General features: G+C 45.1%; 1 protein-coding gene across 1 annotated transcript in view; it reads left to right on the forward strand.

Moving 5' to 3' along the window:
* The window catches only part of LOC307151410 (histone H4), an 80,401-nt gene extending 60,568 nt beyond the window's left edge, over positions 1-19,833 (forward strand). Inside the window, exon 2 of the mRNA XM_079859413.1 lies at positions 19,456-19,833. Coding sequence (XP_079715539.1) covers positions 19,468-19,779 — 312 coding nt within the window. The 5' untranslated portion in view covers positions 19,456-19,467 and the 3' untranslated portion in view covers positions 19,780-19,833. The remainder of the gene's footprint in view (positions 1-19,455) is intronic.
* Positions 19,834-19,940: the final 107 nt, after the last annotated feature.

Here is a 19,940-nt window from a genome sequence, read left to right on the forward strand (position 1 = left end):
CTATTATTACATAACTTATGCATATTGACATCAATCTATAAAACTGCCTTGTCTGTTTAAAGTCAGTCTCAAAATGCTCATCTGTAAAAAGGTGTAAACTCTTTACAACATATCTGAATTAAAGTTATACAACCTAACTATCTATAGGCTAATCTCTTTGTTTATGAGCAATCTTATGAACATTGAGCTAATTCTTTTAACTGCAAAATTTATTCAAAACAAAAACAAAACTCAGGTTACTGCGATGTGCATTTGTAAACTGCAAACCACTGTTGAGACCTTGTACCATTTTCAGCCCGGGACACCATTTACCCATTTTCAGCTTGGGAATCTAAAGCCCAGGACACACCAAGCCGACACTTAATGCCCAAGGCCAGCCCCTCCCACCGGGGTTGAACCTGGATTCATGAAGTCACAAATCTGTTCTTACTATCCTGTATTATTTATTTTTAACATGATTCAAGAAATATGAATAATATAATATAGCCAAATAACAAATCACATACTGAGTTTTCTGCTAGAAAGAGTTCAATTGTTACTTTATTTTTTTTAAAAAAGTGGTCTGCATTCAAAACAAAAATGACGTATTGCAGTAAGAAATATACTTTTTCGACTTTTGTTTATATATATATATATGAAGAGTTCAGATGCAAAAGCCTCTAAGTGCCATTTGAAAATTTCATCTAGAATGGTCATTTTTATCAAGCTTGTATATTTAAGTTCAGTAATTTCACTTAAATGACAATTAATAGGTAATGTTCATTGCCATTTAAGTGAAATTACTGAACTTAAATATACGAGCTTGATAAAAATGATCATTCTAGAAGAAAATTTCAGATGGCACTTAGAGGCTTTTGCATCTGAACTCTTCATATATAATGGCATAAAATATATATAACATAAAACATGTTAATACATACATATACATATTGATGTAATAAATACATTGTATGAAAATTTTCTGCTACAAAACATACAACTGTTGCATTATGAAAACAAATATTTTTTAAATTAAAAACTACAAAGCAGTCATCTCTAACTAAACTGACAATCAATATGCAAATATGCAAATATGCATCTCAATATGCAAAGAAAGAAAGAAATAGGCCTTCATTCTTTACAAGTTTTGGCTTACACTCAGAACTGAAAATAGCAAAGCCTTAAAGCATCAGCAACTGCCTAAGCAGTGCACTGGTTTCTGCAACTTTGTTAATAACTGTCTCATTGTCTATAGACATGAGTATTTCCTTTTCTGTGCCCATTAGCATGAATCCCTCTAAGTGCTCCTGAGACCTTGCGCTTCTTAGCCTGTTCTTAACAAATTTCAGTGTTGAGAAGCTTCTCTCACAGGCGATCTGAGTGATTGAGATTGTCAACAGAAACTTATATGCCAAACCAATTACATAGGCATCAGTAAGAAGGTTGTACTGTGAGAGGATGAGAGACACACATATGGCAGAGTTTTTGCAGCAGGAACAGGTTGTGTTCTCCAGTTCTACCTCTGGTTCCATATACAATGGTCCGCTTATCAAATTTAAGGAGACACTTGCTGATGTCTTGAAGAGCTGAACTATGGAGCCCATTTGCCTTAATTTTGCCAAATTTATTAGGATCAAGAGTTCTGCATTTGCTGAAAACCTTCTATGCTACCTGCCAGTGTCCAGAATGACATTGTGCACATTGACCTCAAAGTCAGCATCTGGTGATGTCAGAGGGTCATCTTCTGATAGCTCTCCATGCATGTTTTTCTTTTTCCGAACCCGTTTCTCTGGAAGTGCAGTCTGCAGTTCTATCTCAATGCTGTCCTCTTGTAGTTTTTGATTGGCACTATACCCACAAACCCATCAGCTGCTACTTTCACTCCCTCAAAGTCTCTAATAAATTTGTTAAGGCTTTCCTTTGTCCCCTCAACCAGGTGCTGAGCTGCAAGAATATCCATAGCCTTTATCTGTACTTGGAGAGGGGGATGTATGCTCAAAAATTCGGAGAACGGTTTGAGCAGTGAGGACTGTCTCAAACTTTAAAAGAGCTTCAATGTATACCTTTGCTTTGACCCTCTCTGTTGGCTTCATACTCATATCTTCCTCAATTGAGGCGAGAGTCAGCAGCATGTCAACATGCAGAGCATCTTGAGGCATACCAAAACACCCAAAGTCCTCAGTGATAGCCTGGTCCTTTGCCCACCACCCGGTTTCCCCTATTGGGCACAGTCTTCTATGACGTTTGTTGTTACTTGTCTCTTCCCACCTCTTCATACGCTTATACGACTCTCTGAGAAAAACTGCAACATAATTAAGCAATGAAAAGAGTGATGTACTTTCTACAACACTGCATGTTGTGTCTGCCAGTACCAGATTCAGAATATGTGACTAACACCAGACATGAATCTGTGTAAGAGACTGCTCTGAGAGAAATGCAGAGAACCCTTGATATTGTCCCTGCATGTTAGCTGCACCATCAGTGAAGTTGCCCACACATGTGCCAATGCCAATACCAAGCTTGTCTAATGTCTGTTTTGAGCATCTCTGTGAAATATTTTCCTGTCGATGCTTCACAGTCTACCACAGCAACCAGTCGCTCATGGATGGCATCTGTAACATATCTCAAAATTACTGCACATTGGTCTTTTGAGGTTATATCTTGGGTGGTATCTATTTGGACCGAAAACATGCCTGCCTGTTTAATCTCATCTGCAATTGTGCTCTTTATAATTTGGCTGATGACATCCACAACTTTAAAGATGATGTCTTTTGAAAGAAAAGTCACAAGAGAGCCTCTGCCCTTTGCTCCAGTGTCATGATGTTTCTTGATTTGTTCAATACAAGTGTTCAAGTGCTGTTGAAGGCACATATCATACTTGCTCAAGAGTATTATCAACTCTAGGAAGTTGCCATGATTGACAAGTGTTTTCCAATGTATAAGCAGTTTCTGCTTTATCTCCTCTGTAACTAAGTCCACATTTTCCATTGACATTTGTGACATCTACTATGCGTTTCATTACCTGACGCTTTTTCTTTACTTGTTCATAATGTAAAGACATCTGGTTCCCAGTCAATAGACTTTTGCCTTTTTAGCCATTAGAAAGTAAGTATCGGCACAATCTATGTGGGCATTACTTTTCTCATGTTCCTCAATCCTCTGATGAACATGTTTCCATGCATTCATACCTCCCTTTATGAAAGGACTATCACGTGCAAGAGGTGCAAATGCCAAACATACAGAACAGTTCAAAGAATTTGCGGCTGGTTCCATCCTTTCTGTTATAAACTTTTGATATGTGATGTTTCGGTGACTGTTGAGGATGATAACTGAAAAAGATGTTAAGGTCATTTGACTGCGGATGAGCAAAATAAACTGATCAGTCTCGTCTACACTGGTTGCTTGTAGCTCAGGGAACTTCTGCCTGGCTGCTGTTGTCTCATTGAAGATCTCTTGTCTCTTTCCTTTACTCACTTCCCTCAGCTTCAGAATTAACTGTATTAAACCATCACATTTAAAATAAGTTAAAATGCTAAAATCACTGAAATTGAATTAAAAGAGATAAAGCTGAATAAAAAATAATTCCTAATTCGCTTTGCAAATATGGCCACCAAGTGAACAGACTTTCCTTGAAAGGGACTTTGCTATAGTACATTTACATTTATTTTATTTCGGGCATTTAAGACTAAGACCAATGTATTTGAATGGAGGAATCCTAAAATCTCAAACTACTTGCCGAACTCACAATTAATTAAATTATTTTAAATCAGCAACAAAATCTTACATGAACTTTCCCCTAAATGTTGGTTCTTATGTTCGTATAGCATTAAAAAAAGACTTATTTTTCAGGCTAGACGAGCCAATGCGCATGTGCAGTCCTAAGCAACAGTCTCAGGTTTCTATGCAAACTGCCACTGGAGTGTCTAACTGCAGCGACGTAATGACTTTACCAATCAGCTTTTGGCTCTTCAACTTAGAAGGCGGGACTTTCTGTGTTTCTAAATCTATAGTCTTTGACCATATAGTCACTATACCTTGAGTCGCCAGTTCCTGTGTGTTCATCTGTCTTGAAAAAATATGTCAGTTTGGCACGTTTGTCAGTGAACTTCTGGCTGGCTGCTGTTGTCTCACTGAATATCAATGTATCTGTCTCTTTCTTTTTCTCATTTCCCCCAGCATCAGGCTTATCTTTATTAAACAATCACAATTAAAATCACTGAAACTGAATTAAAACTGATAATCAAAAGAATGAAAACCTGAACTGAATAAAAAAAGAATTTCTTCGAAATAAGTCACTTTGAATAAACACATACACAAACACATGTAGCCAGTTTATCTACTATAATCGCTGTACCTTGAGTCGCCCTTCCATGTGTGCTTGTCTGTCTTCTTGAATCAAATCTAACTTAACGTAACACATATAGACCTATGTGTTTCTGTGTGTGTGAAAAAATGAAGAGAAAGCAGGCGAGTCTGCCGGTCCAATTTGAGCCGTGGCCCTATGGCCACTCCGGGCCTGCCTTGAGGGTATTTTCACTTGTCTACCTGACCTGGGGGCTGTTCCATAAACCAAGATTAGAGTATAAGCCAGGCTTATTTCGGTTAGTCAGGCTTATTGTCGGTGGATTCTGTTTCATAAAGCAAACTTAAAATAGTTCAAACTCAGTTACCCTGGCAACTTATGCTGGGAAACTAGCCTGGTCCAGGGCAGGCTAACTGTCAGGCTAAGCCTCAGTTGTTACACAGATCCTCTAACACTGACCAATAGGAACACAATGATATTACCACTGACACTCTCTCATACCATTATTGGACTTTATTAACCACTATTAGTCCAAAAATAAATACACAGTATACAGAAAATCAACTTAAATAAGGCTACAATGATAAATTAGACAATATAGACCTATATATATATATATATATATATATATATATATAGATAGATATAGATAGATAGATAGATAGATAGATAGATAGATAGATAGATAGATAGATAGATAGATAGATAGGCCTAAATACAATATATATACTACAGGTTTTCTTTTTTTACTGGCTGAATGTTTTGTGCCCAAGATTTAATTACATTGTTTTAAAGATTTATGAATACATTTCTCTCTGGTTTTGTTTGGCAGCTGTAGTACATGTTTATGATTAGAAGAACATTAGAACACAATCTGAAAAAAGCTTTGTAAAGCAGAAGTTAAAATCACAAAATTAAAAATAAATAATTACAAAAGCACAGTATAAATTTTAACTGGTAAGATGAATCTGAGCTTAGTAATTGACAGTATATTAGCCTACATTTGATTTACCCCATTACAATAGTCCCTTTACAGTTATTGCTATCATAAAAATATACACACAGGCTTAAAATTCTAAATAAGGCACATCTAATGTCCAAATAACAAATATTTTAGTATATATATATATATATATATATATAAAATGTACTTTATTATGTCTTTCAATTCAAACACATTTAACACAATTATACAAATGGACAGTTCCTTTAAAGACATCATATTTTCCCCCAATAAATATTCCTTATTTTTCCTTCTACTTTTTTTCTTTTGTGATAATACCCACCAACACATAGCCTAAAATCACACATGATTAGAACAATAACCAAAAAGTACATAGACACTTTTACATATGATTTAAGGGGGAAAAGACAAAAAACAATAAATAAATAGTAATAAAAATTTAACATTAACATATTTATATCAAACTCTTATAATGACACATAATTCCTAATAGTTATTCAAGTAATATTATTTGAATATCAAATATTCAATATTAAATAAGTAAATAAATAAAATAACAAATAACTAGAAATAAAAGGGAGGGAGGGTTATATAAAAATGTAGTTAATGTAGGCTAATATATATTCCTTTATTTTATGGAATATTCTTTGATTTTAGAGTTGCACATATCTTTTCAAAATGTATACATTTGCTCTTAATTTAATGTTATCCTCTCCATAATGTACTTTAGAAACTAAATCTACTCATTTAAAACTGGGGATTCTTGCTTTCTCTCAAAAAAAATGGCATTAAAAGCTGTAATTCTGAGCATTCTAAATAAGTATACATCATCTTTATTAAGTAGCATAGGTCCTATACCCAAAACTATATTTTGTATCTCTATATATTTAGTTTCTTAAAAAAAATCTTCCCTGAATTATAGGCTACTTCACTGAAGTACTTCTGTTCGCTAGAAGTTCAGTGCAACTTATCCAACATCCTAAAGATAAATTATTATAATTAGAAGATATTTCTAGTGTTATAAAATATCGCATATTAATTTTCCAAGCAAAATGTATATTTTAGTCAGAATTATTGCGCTCCTATTTGGCGCGCATGCGCGCAGCAGCGCTCGTTCAATATGAAAATTAGCAGCAAAATGGATACATTTGCATGACTTTCGAACATTTACAGATGGAGAATATAACTGTAAAATGTAAGTTTTGAACTGAGGGGGAAAAAAAACATGTCACAAACGCATAAAACAGCACAAAATATACGCTATTTGATGATGGATCGATTTGATCCACGATCGACCTCTAGGGCTGCTTAAGAAACGCGTGCACACGCAATTATCTAGACTAGATAAACCTGGATCAAATTAGTGAGATTGCGTGAGCTTCAATTACCTTTTATGGAACCACTTTAGCCCCAACTCATTTGTCAGGCTCATTCAAGTCCGGTTTTGGAGTTTAATCCCCGCTTTTCTAAGCGTCTTTTATGGAACAGCCCCCTGGTAATGTATCCATGTGGCTGAGAATCAGGCAGTTCTGTGTATTGTGTGTCCTTGTCAGTTGTAGATGACTGAGTGTCAGTGACCTGTGAGTCCATCTCACTATTAGTGTCGTTGACTGTTGTCTGTTGCTGTTGTGAGACTTTTTTTCCCCAGTCTTTAGAATATGTTTTTGGTTCCTCCTGTATGTTTTCCCATCTGGTGTTTGTATGATGAAGGATCTTGGTTGCTCATGTCTTTTTATGATTACTGCAGGTTTCCAGACATCTAGTTGCACTCTCACTCTTTCTCCTATGTGGACATCTGGAAGCAGTCTTGTTTGTCTGTCAAAGTATAGGCTTTTTGTTTGTCTTGTCTTATAGTTTCAGGCTGTCTTGGATCTATGTTGCTCTCGGGCGACAATAAGGTGACTGAGGTAGGTATTTTGGATTTTGAACGATGTCCCATTAGTAACTGTACTGGTGAGTATAACATCATACCCAATACCATCCAATGGCGTGTTTCGGTATTCCAACAAAGCAATGTAGGGGTCACTTTTGCCACTCTGAGCTTTCTTTAACAAGTTTTTTTATGGTTTGGACTGCTAGATCAGCTTGTCCATTCGACTGTGCGTGTCCTCAGCTGGAAGTCACATGTTTGAATTCCCACACTTTTGAAAAGTTGCTGAACTCTGTGCTGGCATACTGTGGACCATTGTCCGAGACTACAGTATCTGGTATACCATGCTTTGCGAACATGGATTTCATGGCCACGATTACACTCTGAGCAGTTGTGTCAGACATAGAAAAGCGTTTTCTTTCTTGCGGGGGGGGGCGACTTTTGCAGATTATGTGAAGTAAATCTACGCATCCACGGTACAATCAGTGTCTATGTCGTCACGGCTCTCAGCCCGCCCTCTGTTCGTTGATTGGCCGGCTGTTTTCAGGCCGGAGGAAAACGGAAAGATATTACGCTATCTCAGACTGAGTACAGAAGCGAAATGAAATTGAGCGGAAGTACGAAGTCTGACGTAGTCAGGCTAACAGGAACCTTTCTTGGTGGATGAATCACCGGTGAGACATTGGGGTCTGTTTTGATGTGATGCTCAATTGGTAAACAACCAAGGCCAGAAAACAGGTCGTCAAAGGTCATCTTTAATCTTTATTTCATATCTTCTCACCATCCCTAATTTTTCACAGGTTGTACATCCATGAAGTGCAGGTACGTTGCCATCGACCACTTGAAATTGAATATTATGCTTTTGGTTTCTGTAGGTGAAGGGAAGTTGAACTTGTCCCACAGGTGACATCTTGTGGCCAGAATATGTAATTAAGTGACAGGTGGATTTTTTCAGTTTTCGAGTTTCCAGTGACCTGAACACATTGTTGGGTATTACATGACATGCTGCTCCTGTGTCTAATTTAAATGTAACGTTCTTGTTGTTTATTTCCATTTGTCTTTTTTCATTTGGTTTTTCAGTGGTGCCTGTGTGCACATTTTTCATTGTTTGTTGTTTGCACATCAGTGGTTCCAACAAAGAAATCATCTTGCTCATCACTTTGTTCCCCTTGTTCTACAGCCTGTATTTTCTTGGTGGAGACTTGCGTTCTACACATTTTTGCAAAGTGGTTTCGTTTGTTGCATGTTTTGCAAATTCATCCATAAGCTGGGCACTTTTTGTATTCATGTTGGTAGCCACATCTTAAACATTTCACGCTTGCTTTGTGGTGACTTTCCATTGCATGCTGTGTTCTTTTCTGTTCACTTTGCACTGTTTTGCCTCCTCTTTTCTTTGTTTTTGACACTGCTTATTTTGTTTACGTCTATTTCTTCAGCTAGCATTTTCATCTGATTTGGCGTTAACTCGTTGGCCTGGCAGGTGTTGATTGCTTTTTCCAACGTGAGGTCTGCCTCACGCAACAATCTTACTGCGTGTACATTGTCGTCTCTTATCCCGCATACGATTCTATCCGTGATAAATTAATCAGTCAGGTCGCCAAATTCACAGTCTTTCCCCTTGTGTTTAAGATCTGTGACGTATGCATCAATTGTTTCTTCTGAGCTTTGCGCTCTCGTAAAAAAAAACATATGGCGAATGTGCGGCAGATTCTTTCTGGGCTCACAATATTCTTTGAATTTCCTCTTTAGTGCATCAATTTTATTCACTTCTTGCTCCGTGAACTGGAATGTGTTGTACACTTGTACAATGGCTTCTTCACCCGCAATATGAAGAAAAGTAGCACACTGCACTGTCTCTGACAAAAAAACAGCTGAGAAACCTTTTGTTAGAATTTTTTTAGGGTAAAACAATTCTAACAAAAGGTTTCTCAGCTGTTTTTTTGTAGTATAAGGTGTCCTTAATAACATACTAAAAGTTTACCAAAGTTTGACCACTAGAAAGGTGTAATTTTCAAGATGGCGTCCAAGATGGGCAGGAAGCCCTTAAAATGTCCTAACTCCTTCATTATTTGACCTAGCCAAGTAATCTTGGTGCCTAACTCCATGTTTTCTGGGTCTATGAATCCATTGGACTTGTTTAAATTGCACTGACATGATTACATACTTATGGAATACATGATTTTGTGAGATTACTGTAAGGTTTTATCTTTGTTTGGGGTGAACCAGAGATGTAAACAATTTAGCCTATGTCATTTAACTCCTACTCAGTATGTGTTTTTGGACACATACCCTTTTTTTGCTAAAACACAGATTTAACAGTCAATGTAAAAGTTACTGCACCCAAAAGTAACTTAAATTGGAGTTGTATAACTTTGATCATAAACAACTCTGAATTAGCCCGAACAGAGGCCTGTGTGTGAACCCTCTAAAACGGTCACTCATTTAAAATGTTCTCAGCTCCAGGGCAGGATTTGGCATCCTCGACCCAAGATATGGAGGCTGTGGGTGTGGTCGATAAGAGGCAGTCGCTAGCGACAGTGGCATCTGGTCTTCCCGTTGATGTTTGGGAGACCATTGATAACGCTTGTGAACCTTCTACTAGACGGCTGTATTACTCTAAGTGGAAGGTTTTTGAGTCTTGGTGTTCGGCTCATGCAGTGGACCCAGTCAGCTCCCCGGTCGGTTCAGTGCTGGAATTCCTGCAGGATAAATTTGTGGCTGGAGCAGCTGCTACCACCTTGCGAGATTATGTCGCGGCTATCGCTGTGGTGCATGTCGTCTCAGTTGTTCGTATGCTTTGGGGCTGGCTACCGAGGGCTCGCCGCCTCTAAGCACAGGATCTCTCACTGGGTGAGAGATGCAATTTCCCTGGCTTATGAGGTGCAGAAGCTTCCTTCACCTCTGGGCGTTAAAGCTCTACTAGGAGTATCGTGTCCTCCCAGGCTCTTTTCAAGGGAGTTCCTTTAGAGGATGTTTGTGTGGCGACAGGTTGGTCCTCTCCGCACACTTTTATTAGGTTTTACAACTTTGATTTAGATGCGGCCCCTGGTTCCCAGGTTCTTTCTATATGAACTTGTTGCCTAGGTCCTAGTTGAGTCAAGAAAAAACAAAACAAAACAATTATGCCGTTCCTTGTTGGGCCAGATCTGGCAGCACTTAGCTTGGCATGTGTGGTATATCTTTCCCATTGTGTCATCGCTATGCAGCGTCGAGTGAACCTGTGAAAGAGAACGTCCCGGGTTACTCGCGTAACCCATGTTCTCTGAATAGGGAATGAGACGCTGCGTTCGCTGCCAAGCTCCTCTTGCTGCCGAAGGAGCTGCTGCTTCTTCGGTGGAAAATCTGAGGAGCAGATGGTGAGTTCACTGAATAAGAGTGAGTGACGTAGCCCCGCTGAGGAGGCGCCCGCGCCATCAGCCAATGAATTGGCGTGATTCTATACAGACAATCAGCACATGCCTTCACATGGCAGCCCTGTTTTGACTAATTTTACAGTACCACACATGTTCTAAGGAATTTATTCTTTATCGGAATCAAAAGAATATTTATGAACCACAGAAACCACCAACACTAGGCAAAATGATATGAGATCTGCACACAAAAACAGTTGGTTTCACCAACCACTCAAAACCAAAATAAATAGTGTTCCAACCAATCACCGACAGGGGTGGGTGTTGTGAGGTTTTGCGCTCGTGCACGGCTGCCTATGACGGCAGCACGCGAAAACCTCACAACACCCTCCCCTGTCGGTGATCATCTGACCTCACACACTAACCTCGCGACAACTGCCACCTACAGTACCTGTAGTAGGCTACTGCAGGTGGCAGTTCTCTTACGAGAGGTTCTCTCGTATTGCGTAGTTGCTACGCTACGGGAAAGCCTTTCTTTCTCGAGATACTGAAGCCAAAAATTATCCTTAATTTTTATAATCTTGTCAACGCAGTGCGGCAGCCTGCAGACCTAGGGCGAGCTACTAGCGTGCCCATTGGCTGCCCTGCGGCAACTGCAGCAGCCTACCGCTGAGCCCTTGGCGTGACGTCACGACCAATGAGCGCGCTTGGCGCGCTTACTGCGTCACAGCCCGCGAAAAGGGGGGTGTGGCTTAGCGTATATAAACAGGGCTCGGAGGCTGCTTCTCTGATTTCTGTCTTTTCAGCGAAGCTCTTCGCATCGCTGCTCTCTGAGGAAGCCGCCGTTGAATCAAGCGACCAGCACGCCGAGGATCTCAGCCTGAGGACGCCGGCCGCCTTCGCCGCCTTCAGCCTTCCCTGCCTGCTTCGCTATCCGGCGAATATATCCTTTACTGCTCTGTGTTGTATGTGTGTGTGTGTTCGCCCCGCGACACACTTTGCATCTAAAAGAGCGCGAGGCGTTGTTGCAAATGCCTCGCTCATCCTGTGGCTCGTGCAGAGCCTCGCTCAGCGACGGAGACCGCCACGTGGTCTGCGCTCTCTGCCTGGGCCTCGACCACGCAGCCCGCGCCCTCTCCACGGGCGGCTGCGAACAGTGTGAGGACTTGCCGATGTCGACCCTGCGGGCTCGACTCGCCATGTTTGATGATCCTCCACCTTCCCCGGCTGCCTCTTCAGGGCCGCGAAAGAAGAAACGCCGCTCTCAAAGGCCTCCCGAGCCGGTGGTTATAGCTGAGCGCTCGCCGGAGCCCCTCCCGCGAGCCTCGCTCTCTCCTTCTCCCCCGCCCTTCACCGACGCGCAGCGGCCGGCCACTGCCTGCACTGCCGTCGCCTTAGGGGATGAAGCAGATGACGCCGCTGACAGCTGCTCTCTGCTTGCTTCGGACAGCGAGGAGTGGTCGGGCTCTCACCGCTCCGCCTCCTCGACTCCAGAGTCTGGCAGGTCCCGCTCCAGTGTTGACGCGGAGCTTATCCGCCTCCTCACCAAAGCGGTCGACCGACTGGGATTGGACTGGTCCCCACCCAAGGAGCCCGCGCCGAACCGACTCGACGGGTGTTTTCTGCCTAGCCGCCGCCAAGCGCCAGCCTCTAGGTCAGCACCCTTCCTGCCCGAGCTCCATGCGGAGCTATCGAAGTCGTGGAACGCGCCCTTCTCCGCTAGACTCCGCTCATCTGTCTCCTCGGCCCTCTCCCAGGTGGACGGGGCCGCCGAGAAAGGATATACCGGCATCCCTTCCGTTGAGGAAGCGGTGGCAACGCACCTTTGCCCGCCGTCTGCTAGATGGCGCTCAAAGTCTGCCCTGCCGTCCAAAGCCTGCAGGACCACATCAGCTCTCGCCGGCCGCGCATTCGCCGCCTCCGGCCAAGCTGCTTCCGCCCTGCACTCGATGGCTGTTCTCCAGATCCTGCAAGCCGACCTCCTCCGCGAATTGGACGAGAAGGGCTCGGATCACACAGCCTTAACAGATCTGCGCAGCGCGACGGACCTTTCGCTCCGCGCTACCAAAACCGCTGCACAAGCCATCGGCAGATCCATGGCCGCGCTCACCGTCATCGACAGACACTTATGGTTGACGCTGGCGGATATGAGTGAGTCAGAACGCGCTGTTTTCCTCAACGCCCCGCTCTCGCCCACTGGCCTCTTCGGCCCTGCGGTCAGCGGGATTGTGGACCGCTTCTCTGAAGTACAGAAGGCGTCGCAGGCTATGAATCTCTTCCTGCCCCGCCGCTCGAGCCCAGCCGCAGGCCGCTCTCAAGCTCAGCCTCCTGCGCGCAGCTCCACACAGCGCTCGTCTCGGCCACCAACTGCTTCGCAGCGACGCCAGGGCGGCCGCCCTAGGTCGCGCTCAACCAGCCGTCACAGACCGCCGCCCCCCCGGGGTCCGCGTCCCAAGATAACGCTGAAGTCTGAGCCCGCGAAGTCCTCCTAGCACCCGCAGGGAGGAAAAGATGGCTGAGTCCCGCTGCGGCCGGACCGCCATCAAAACGCCCAGCTCTGTCAGTCCCCTCAGTACAGGCTACTGCAGCAGCTTACACCGCAGCCAACGAGCCAGTAACACCACTCGCTCGCCTGCACACAAACGCCGTTTTTACGGCGGCCCAAATAAATCTCAGAAAGAGTGTAAATTCGGGTTTTCCGGCTCCGGCCGAAGGTGTTGTAAGTGCAGAAAATGTGCCCACTCCCACGTGCTCACTGCTTCACACAAACACGGTCCCCATGGTAACGCGCTCAGAGCGCTCTCTCATAAAGCGGTCACACACCGCTCGAGTACTAAGTGTAGTAAATGTGCCCACAACTCTGTGCTCACATCTACCCGTAACTCGCTCTGTCACTCGGTTACCCCGGGCAACAACGGCTCAGGCCGAGAGTATTATAAGAGTAGAAAATGTGCCCACTCCCATGTGCTCACTGCTTCACACAAACAGGGTCCCCATGGTAACGCGCACAGAGCGCTCTCTCATGAAGCGGACGCAAGCCGCTCGAGTATTAAGTGTAGAAAATGTGCCCACAGCCTTGTGCTCACACCTACCCGCTGTTCGCTCTGCCAGTCAGTTACCTTGGGTCACAGACCCTCTAAAGCTCCCAAACACTGGCCATGTCATAAGTGTAAACTCTGCGCCCGCTCACGAGCACGCGCACTCACTTTTAGACATTATAATCCCCACGCCACTCTCGCGCCTGGGATGTTTGACAGCAAATCACGCTCCATCCGATGGGACCGAGCTACTGAATGCTGTTCAGTCGGCCAATACTGTTTACCAGCCCCCGTGTTCGAGCACCAGCGGCGCGCACGCCGCTCCATCCTCTCTGATACAGGTTCCCCATCCCGCGCAGCGCGGCGATCTGAACCCAGAGACCATTCGACCCCTAGCTATGCATGCGAAAGCATGGGAAGCGATTCAGGGCGCGTCAGAATGGGTGCTGAATACTATAAAACACGGCTATTCGCTTCAATTCGCTCGTCGCCCTCCGCGCTTTACAGCACAGACGGAGACGAGAGTGAGTTCAGAGGCTGCGCACCTGCTTCAAGCAGAAATAGCGAAGCTGCTGCGCAAAGGGGCTATAGAACAGGTTCATCCTTCTCTGAGCGAGTCGGGCTTTTACAGCCGCTACTTCCTCGTACCCAAGAAGGACGGAGCGTTAAGACCTATTTTAGATCTGAGACATCTGAACAAAGCCCTCATGAGACGGCCGTTCAAAATGATCACAACCAGAAAAATCCTCGCGCAGATTCGCCCAGGAGACTGGTTTATCTCTCTCGATCTAAAAGACGCATACTTTCAGATCCAGATAACTCCCCGTCACAGGCCATTCTTGAGATTCGCCTTCAACGGTCGAGTATATCAGTACACAGTCCTGCCCTTCGGCCTGTCTTTGGCACCCCGTACATTTACGAAATGCATGGACACGGCCCTCGCTCCCCTGAGAAAACAGGGAATGCGAATACTGAATTATCTGGACGATTGGCTTATTCTAGCGCAGTCAGAGACGGAACTTGTGTCTCACAGAACAGCGCTTCTCAGCCATTTGGAGGAGCTGGGTCTCTCGGTCAACTGGACCAAGAGCTCGCTATCGCCCCGTCAGTCAATTTCCTTTCTTGGAATAGAACTGGACTCGGTGGCTATGACGGCCAGACTGTCGGAGCAGCGCGCGCGCCGCATCCGCCTCCTCGCCGCATCCCTCCAAATAGGCAGCCGGGTTCCGCTGAGGACATTCCAGCGTATCTTGGGGCATATGGCCTCAGCTGCAGCAGCGCTCCAGCTGGGCTTACTGCGCATGCGCCCGCTTCAACGCTGGCTGAAAGCGCGCGTGCCCCACCGAGCCTGGGCGGCCGGCGGCTTGCGAGTCAGAGTGAATCAGGGCTGCATTTCAGCCCTGCAGCCCTGGCTGGCAGCCGAATGGTATCTCACGGGAGTGACTATGGGAGTGATTTCACACCGGAAAGTTGTCTCGACAGACGCTTCCAACCTAGGTTGGGGAGCGCTCTTCGAAGGCAGACCGGTCTATGGCCGCTGGTCAGACCAGGAGAATCTCCTACACATAAACTGTCTAGAGATGCTCGCGGTCGAGAAAGCGCTCAAACACTTCCTCCCATTCCTCCACGGTCACCATGTTCTAGTCCGCACGGACAATACATCGGTAGTGGCCTATGTGAATCGCCAGGGCGGTGTCAGATCAAAGACGCTCTGCACCCTGGCGGAACGCCTCCTCGTGTGGGCTCAGCACTCTCTGCGCTCGCTGAGAGCCGCGCATGTGCCTGGCCACCTGAACGAGGGTCCCGACAGACTGTCCAGGGACAACGTTCCCCCTGGGGAGTGGTCTCTACACCCCCAAACAGTCCAGTCACTGTGGCGCCGTTTCGGCAAAGCGAAAGTCGACCTTTTTGCGTCAAAAGACAACGCTCATTGCCCAGAGTTCTTCTCGAAGAACGAGGACGCGCTGGCCCAGACCTGGCCCAGCGGCCCGTTGTACGCTTTTCCCCCGGTCTCTCTGCTGCCTCAGGTCATCGAGAGAATCAGGGAAGCGCGCCACTCAGTGCTCCTCATAGCCCCATGCTGGGAGAACCAAGCTTGGTTCCCGGATCTAATACAGCTGGCAGACTCAGCCCCCTGGCCGATACCGGTGAAGAGAGACCTTCTCTCTCAAGCCCGCGGTTCGATATGGCATCCCCATCCAGAGCGCTGGTCTCTGCATGCGTGGAGCCTCAACGATTACACGCTGATCTGCCAGACGGGGTCATGAACACGATCATACAATCTAGAGCCCCCTCTACGAGGCGGCTCTACATGTCGAAATGGTCAGTGTTTAACAGATGGTGCACTGCTAAGGGGCTCAATCCACAGACATGTGGGGTATCGCGAATTCTGTGTTTCCTTCAAGAGCTACTGGACGCGGGCAGGTCCCCCTCCACGCTCAAAGTCTATGTTGCGGCCATTTCAGCGCTCTCTGTTTCAGAGCGGGGCCGCGCATTAGGAAGGAACGAGTTCGTCATCCGCTTCCTTAGGGGAGCCAGGAGGATGAACCCCCCGCGACCCCCCGCGGTTCCTATGTGGGATCTTTCTCTGGTCTTGGAGGCCCTGAGAGCGCATCCCTTCGAACCCTTGGAAACTGTGGATATGAAATACCTCACGCTCAAAACCGTTTTTCTGATAGCACTGTCTTCAGTCAAACGAGTGGGAGACCTTCACGCGTTATCTATTAACGCCGCGTGCCTCGAGTTCGGACCTAATGACTCCAAAGTCATTCTCAGACCGAGGCATGGGTACGTTCCCAAAATTTTGGGCACTCCCTTCAGAGCACAGGTCATTTCCCTCTCAGCCCTGCCAACGCATGGCAGCGAGGCCGATGGTAATCTCCTCTGCCCGGTCAGGGCGTTGAGAAACTACATTTCACGATCCGCCGCTTTCAGGCGCTCGGATCAGCTCTTTGTTTCGTTTGGTGGGCGCACCAAGGGTCTCGCCGCCTCGAAACACAGCCTGTCCAGATGGATAGTGGACGCTATTGCTGTGGCTTATGCGTCTAAAGACCTGCAGTGCCCATTGGGCATTCGAGCTCACTCCACCAGAGGCATGGCCTCGTCGTGGGCGTGGTCCAGCGGGATTCCCATTCATGACATTTGTGCAGCGGCAGGCTGGGCCTCCCCCTCTACATTTGTTAGGTTTTACAACCTGGATGTTCCCGCCTTGCAGGCGAAAGTGTTATCAGTCTAAGTCTCGCGTATGCCGGCCCACTATCTGTGCGCGGGCTACGGTGTGTGATTTAGCTCTACTGGTTGAGCTGCACTATGCAGGGAATTGTCAGTTCGGACCGGCCGTGCCGCTCCTAACCCCCTAGTGTGTGCTTATGTACGGCGCTAGCCCTCTTTAGGCCGCCCGGCTCTCCGCTATCACGTTCCCCGGGCTCTCCCTGGGACTCATTCAGTGGATGCTGGGCGCGCACGGCGTTGACAAGGGCGTTCCCGTAGCGTAGCAACTACGCAATACGAGAGAACCTCTCGTAAGAGAACGTTTCGGTTACTCACGTAACCTCTGTTCTCTCTAGAAGAGGGAACGAGTATTGCGTAGCCCGCCGTGCTCGCGCCACGAGCTCATTTCGCTTCATGCGACAGAAACCAGAGAAGCAGCCTCCGAGCCCTGTTTATATACGCTAAGCCACACCCCCCTTTTCGCGGGCTGTGACGCAGTAAGCGCGCCAAGCGCGCTCATTGGTCGTGACGTCACGCCAAGGGCTCAGCGGTAGGCTGCTGCAGTTGCCGCAGGGCAGCCAATGGGCACGCTAGTAGCTCGCCCTAGGTCTGCAGGCTGCCGCACTGCGTTGACAAGATTATAAAAATTAAGGATAATTTTTGGCTTCAGTATCTCGAGAAAGAAAGGCTTTCCCGTAGCGTAGCAACTACGCAATACTCGTTCCCTCTTCTAGAGAGAACAGAGGTTACGTGAGTAACCGAAACGTTATCGCGAGGCTACTGACAGACTCAGATTAGGAATGTTTTTTTTTTGTTTTTTTTTTACTCCGCCCGGGCCCGGGGTAGCCTATTATTATTTTTTAATAACGCAGGTTAAAAACTGGGAGATTTACGGGAAAATACTAATACGGGAGGACGGCGGGAAAGAAGGGTAAAATACGGGACTTTCCCGGCCAAAACGGGATACTTGACAGGTATGAATTTAATTGTTTAGTTGGTCTCGCATCCTGTTGAATAACACGGGGAGGCGGGGCTTATGACCTATACTAGGACCAGTCACCGGGGGGCGATCGAGACGTTTTGGCTTCACTTTTCAGGGCTTGTGCGGCACGCTTGAGGAGCACTCATCCTGCCATTTTGCAGGGTGCAGAGGATGGCATTCCCCCTGTACCTAGGCCTGCTACTGACACTGCTGAGCCATCTAAGCAAGGCATGTTTGAAATATAATTATTTGTATCCTTGCTAAAAATATCTTTGCATGCCAGCAACAAGTGTCCCTTGTGAGAGGATTTTTCAAAGGCTGGAGAAATTATCTGTAAAAAAAGAAGTAAGCTAAGTCCTTCCACAGCAGAGAAATTAATATTTTTGAATAAAAATCTATAAAAAAAAGTGAGACATTGTGGCTTGATTTCCTATATTAATATTCATTTTTCATGACCAAAATAACATTATGCACAGTGAGGAGCCTACAGGTTACAAGCTTCACATATTAGAAAATACAATAATAATAATAAAAAATAATAATAAAAAATAATGGCTCGTTGTCAAGGTTGTTTCAGATCAACACCTGCAAGTGACCACTAGGTGTCACCGTTGAGACGGGTGTCGGATTGTTTTGAAGCCAATGGCAATGTTTCACAAAGCCTCGATTTGCCCATCGCTACCTGTATCTTAATTAAGACATATTGAAGGTGCAACCTGTAAAGGGGAAATAAAGACTTTATTTATTAATTAATGGTAATTCAGAAAATACCTGTATTTTGTTATGTGTTTGTTATTTTAGTTTGTTGATATTTTTACCTTTTCTTCATTAAAATTACCTGCCAAGTACAACACATCGCCTGTTCATTGGAGGAACACTTTTTGAAGGAACGAGTTTAGCTTGCTGTTTCATGTCAGATGAGAAGTAATGGTTATTTTAAGGACCTGACGGCCGCCATTTTGAAAATGAGGCCTTTCTTGGAGTCAAACTTTGGTAAACTTTTTAGCCATTTTTGCAGCTGACTACTTTTAGGATATAGCCTATGGATCGCGAGTCTGACAGCATTGGAACGCGTCCGGACAGAATGGATCGTTTCCCTTTGTGTGCTGTTCACTTCAATCAATATTTTGTGGAAAGTGTGTGTTTGTTTGTGTCTTACAATATTTTGCTTCTTACTGAAACAACACATTAATTGTGAATTTGAATGTCCAGTTATATGATTATTTCATTTTTACAAAGAGGTTCATAAGGACGGTAGTGTGTTTGCAGCCCCATGTGATGCATTTAAATTCAATATTTTCAGGTATTGACTATGGGACTTGCGGTGGGGTACAGTGGCGAATAGCTACGTGTTTGTCACCATTACTGTGGATTTTTCTGTGAATGTGTTTGCTATTTTTTTTTTTTTGTCATATTTTCTTGTGTGCTTGAAAATTTGTTTTATCATGTGTTTTTGATTTTTGAATGTTTCTTTTATAATGGAAATCTGCGACTACTACGCTTTAAAGGGATTTTATGTGCTGGTGACTGGCGTTTATTATGATCTTTGTGAAATACATTTTATGAAACCTGAATTTTAATATGAAACAGGCCAGGGTTGGAATTAAATCACATGTGCTTTAGCTATATTTTGGGGGAGGGGTGTGTGTCATGTGACGCGGCACTGGTTTCTGTCAGGTCCTGTATGCGAATGTAAAAAGCTTCCTTAAAATGCACAACAGTATTTATTCGTTGTTTTTCATTGATCGACGGAAAATAGTAAGAGTGAAACATGTCTGGAAGAGGCAAAGGCGGTAAAGGACTCGGGAAAGGAGGCGCTAAGCGTCACCGTAAAGTTTTGCGCGATAACATCCAAGGAATCACCAAACCCGCCATTCGTCGTCTGGCTCGCCGCGGCGGCGTCAAGCGCATCTCCGGTCTGATCTACGAGGAGACCCGAGGAGTGTTGAAGGTGTTCCTGGAGAACGTGATCCGCGATGCCGTCACCTACACCGAGCACGCCAAGAGAAAGACCGTCACCGCCATGGATGTTGTGTACGCGCTGAAGAGACAGGGACGCACCCTGTACGGCTTCGGCGGATAAACGCCTGAAACCAGGAGAAACCACACAAACCCAACGGCTCTTTTAAGAGCCACACACTGCCACATAAAGAGTTAATGTTTTGACTATATCAACCATAGAATTAAATATAATTATATTATTATAGTCCGAAACTATAATTATTAATATTTATAACATCACAT

The sequence above is a fragment of the Squalius cephalus genome, assembly GCF_949319135.1.
Source record: "Squalius cephalus genome assembly, chromosome: 23".
Classification (NCBI taxonomy): domain Eukaryota; kingdom Metazoa; phylum Chordata; class Actinopteri; order Cypriniformes; family Leuciscidae; genus Squalius; species Squalius cephalus.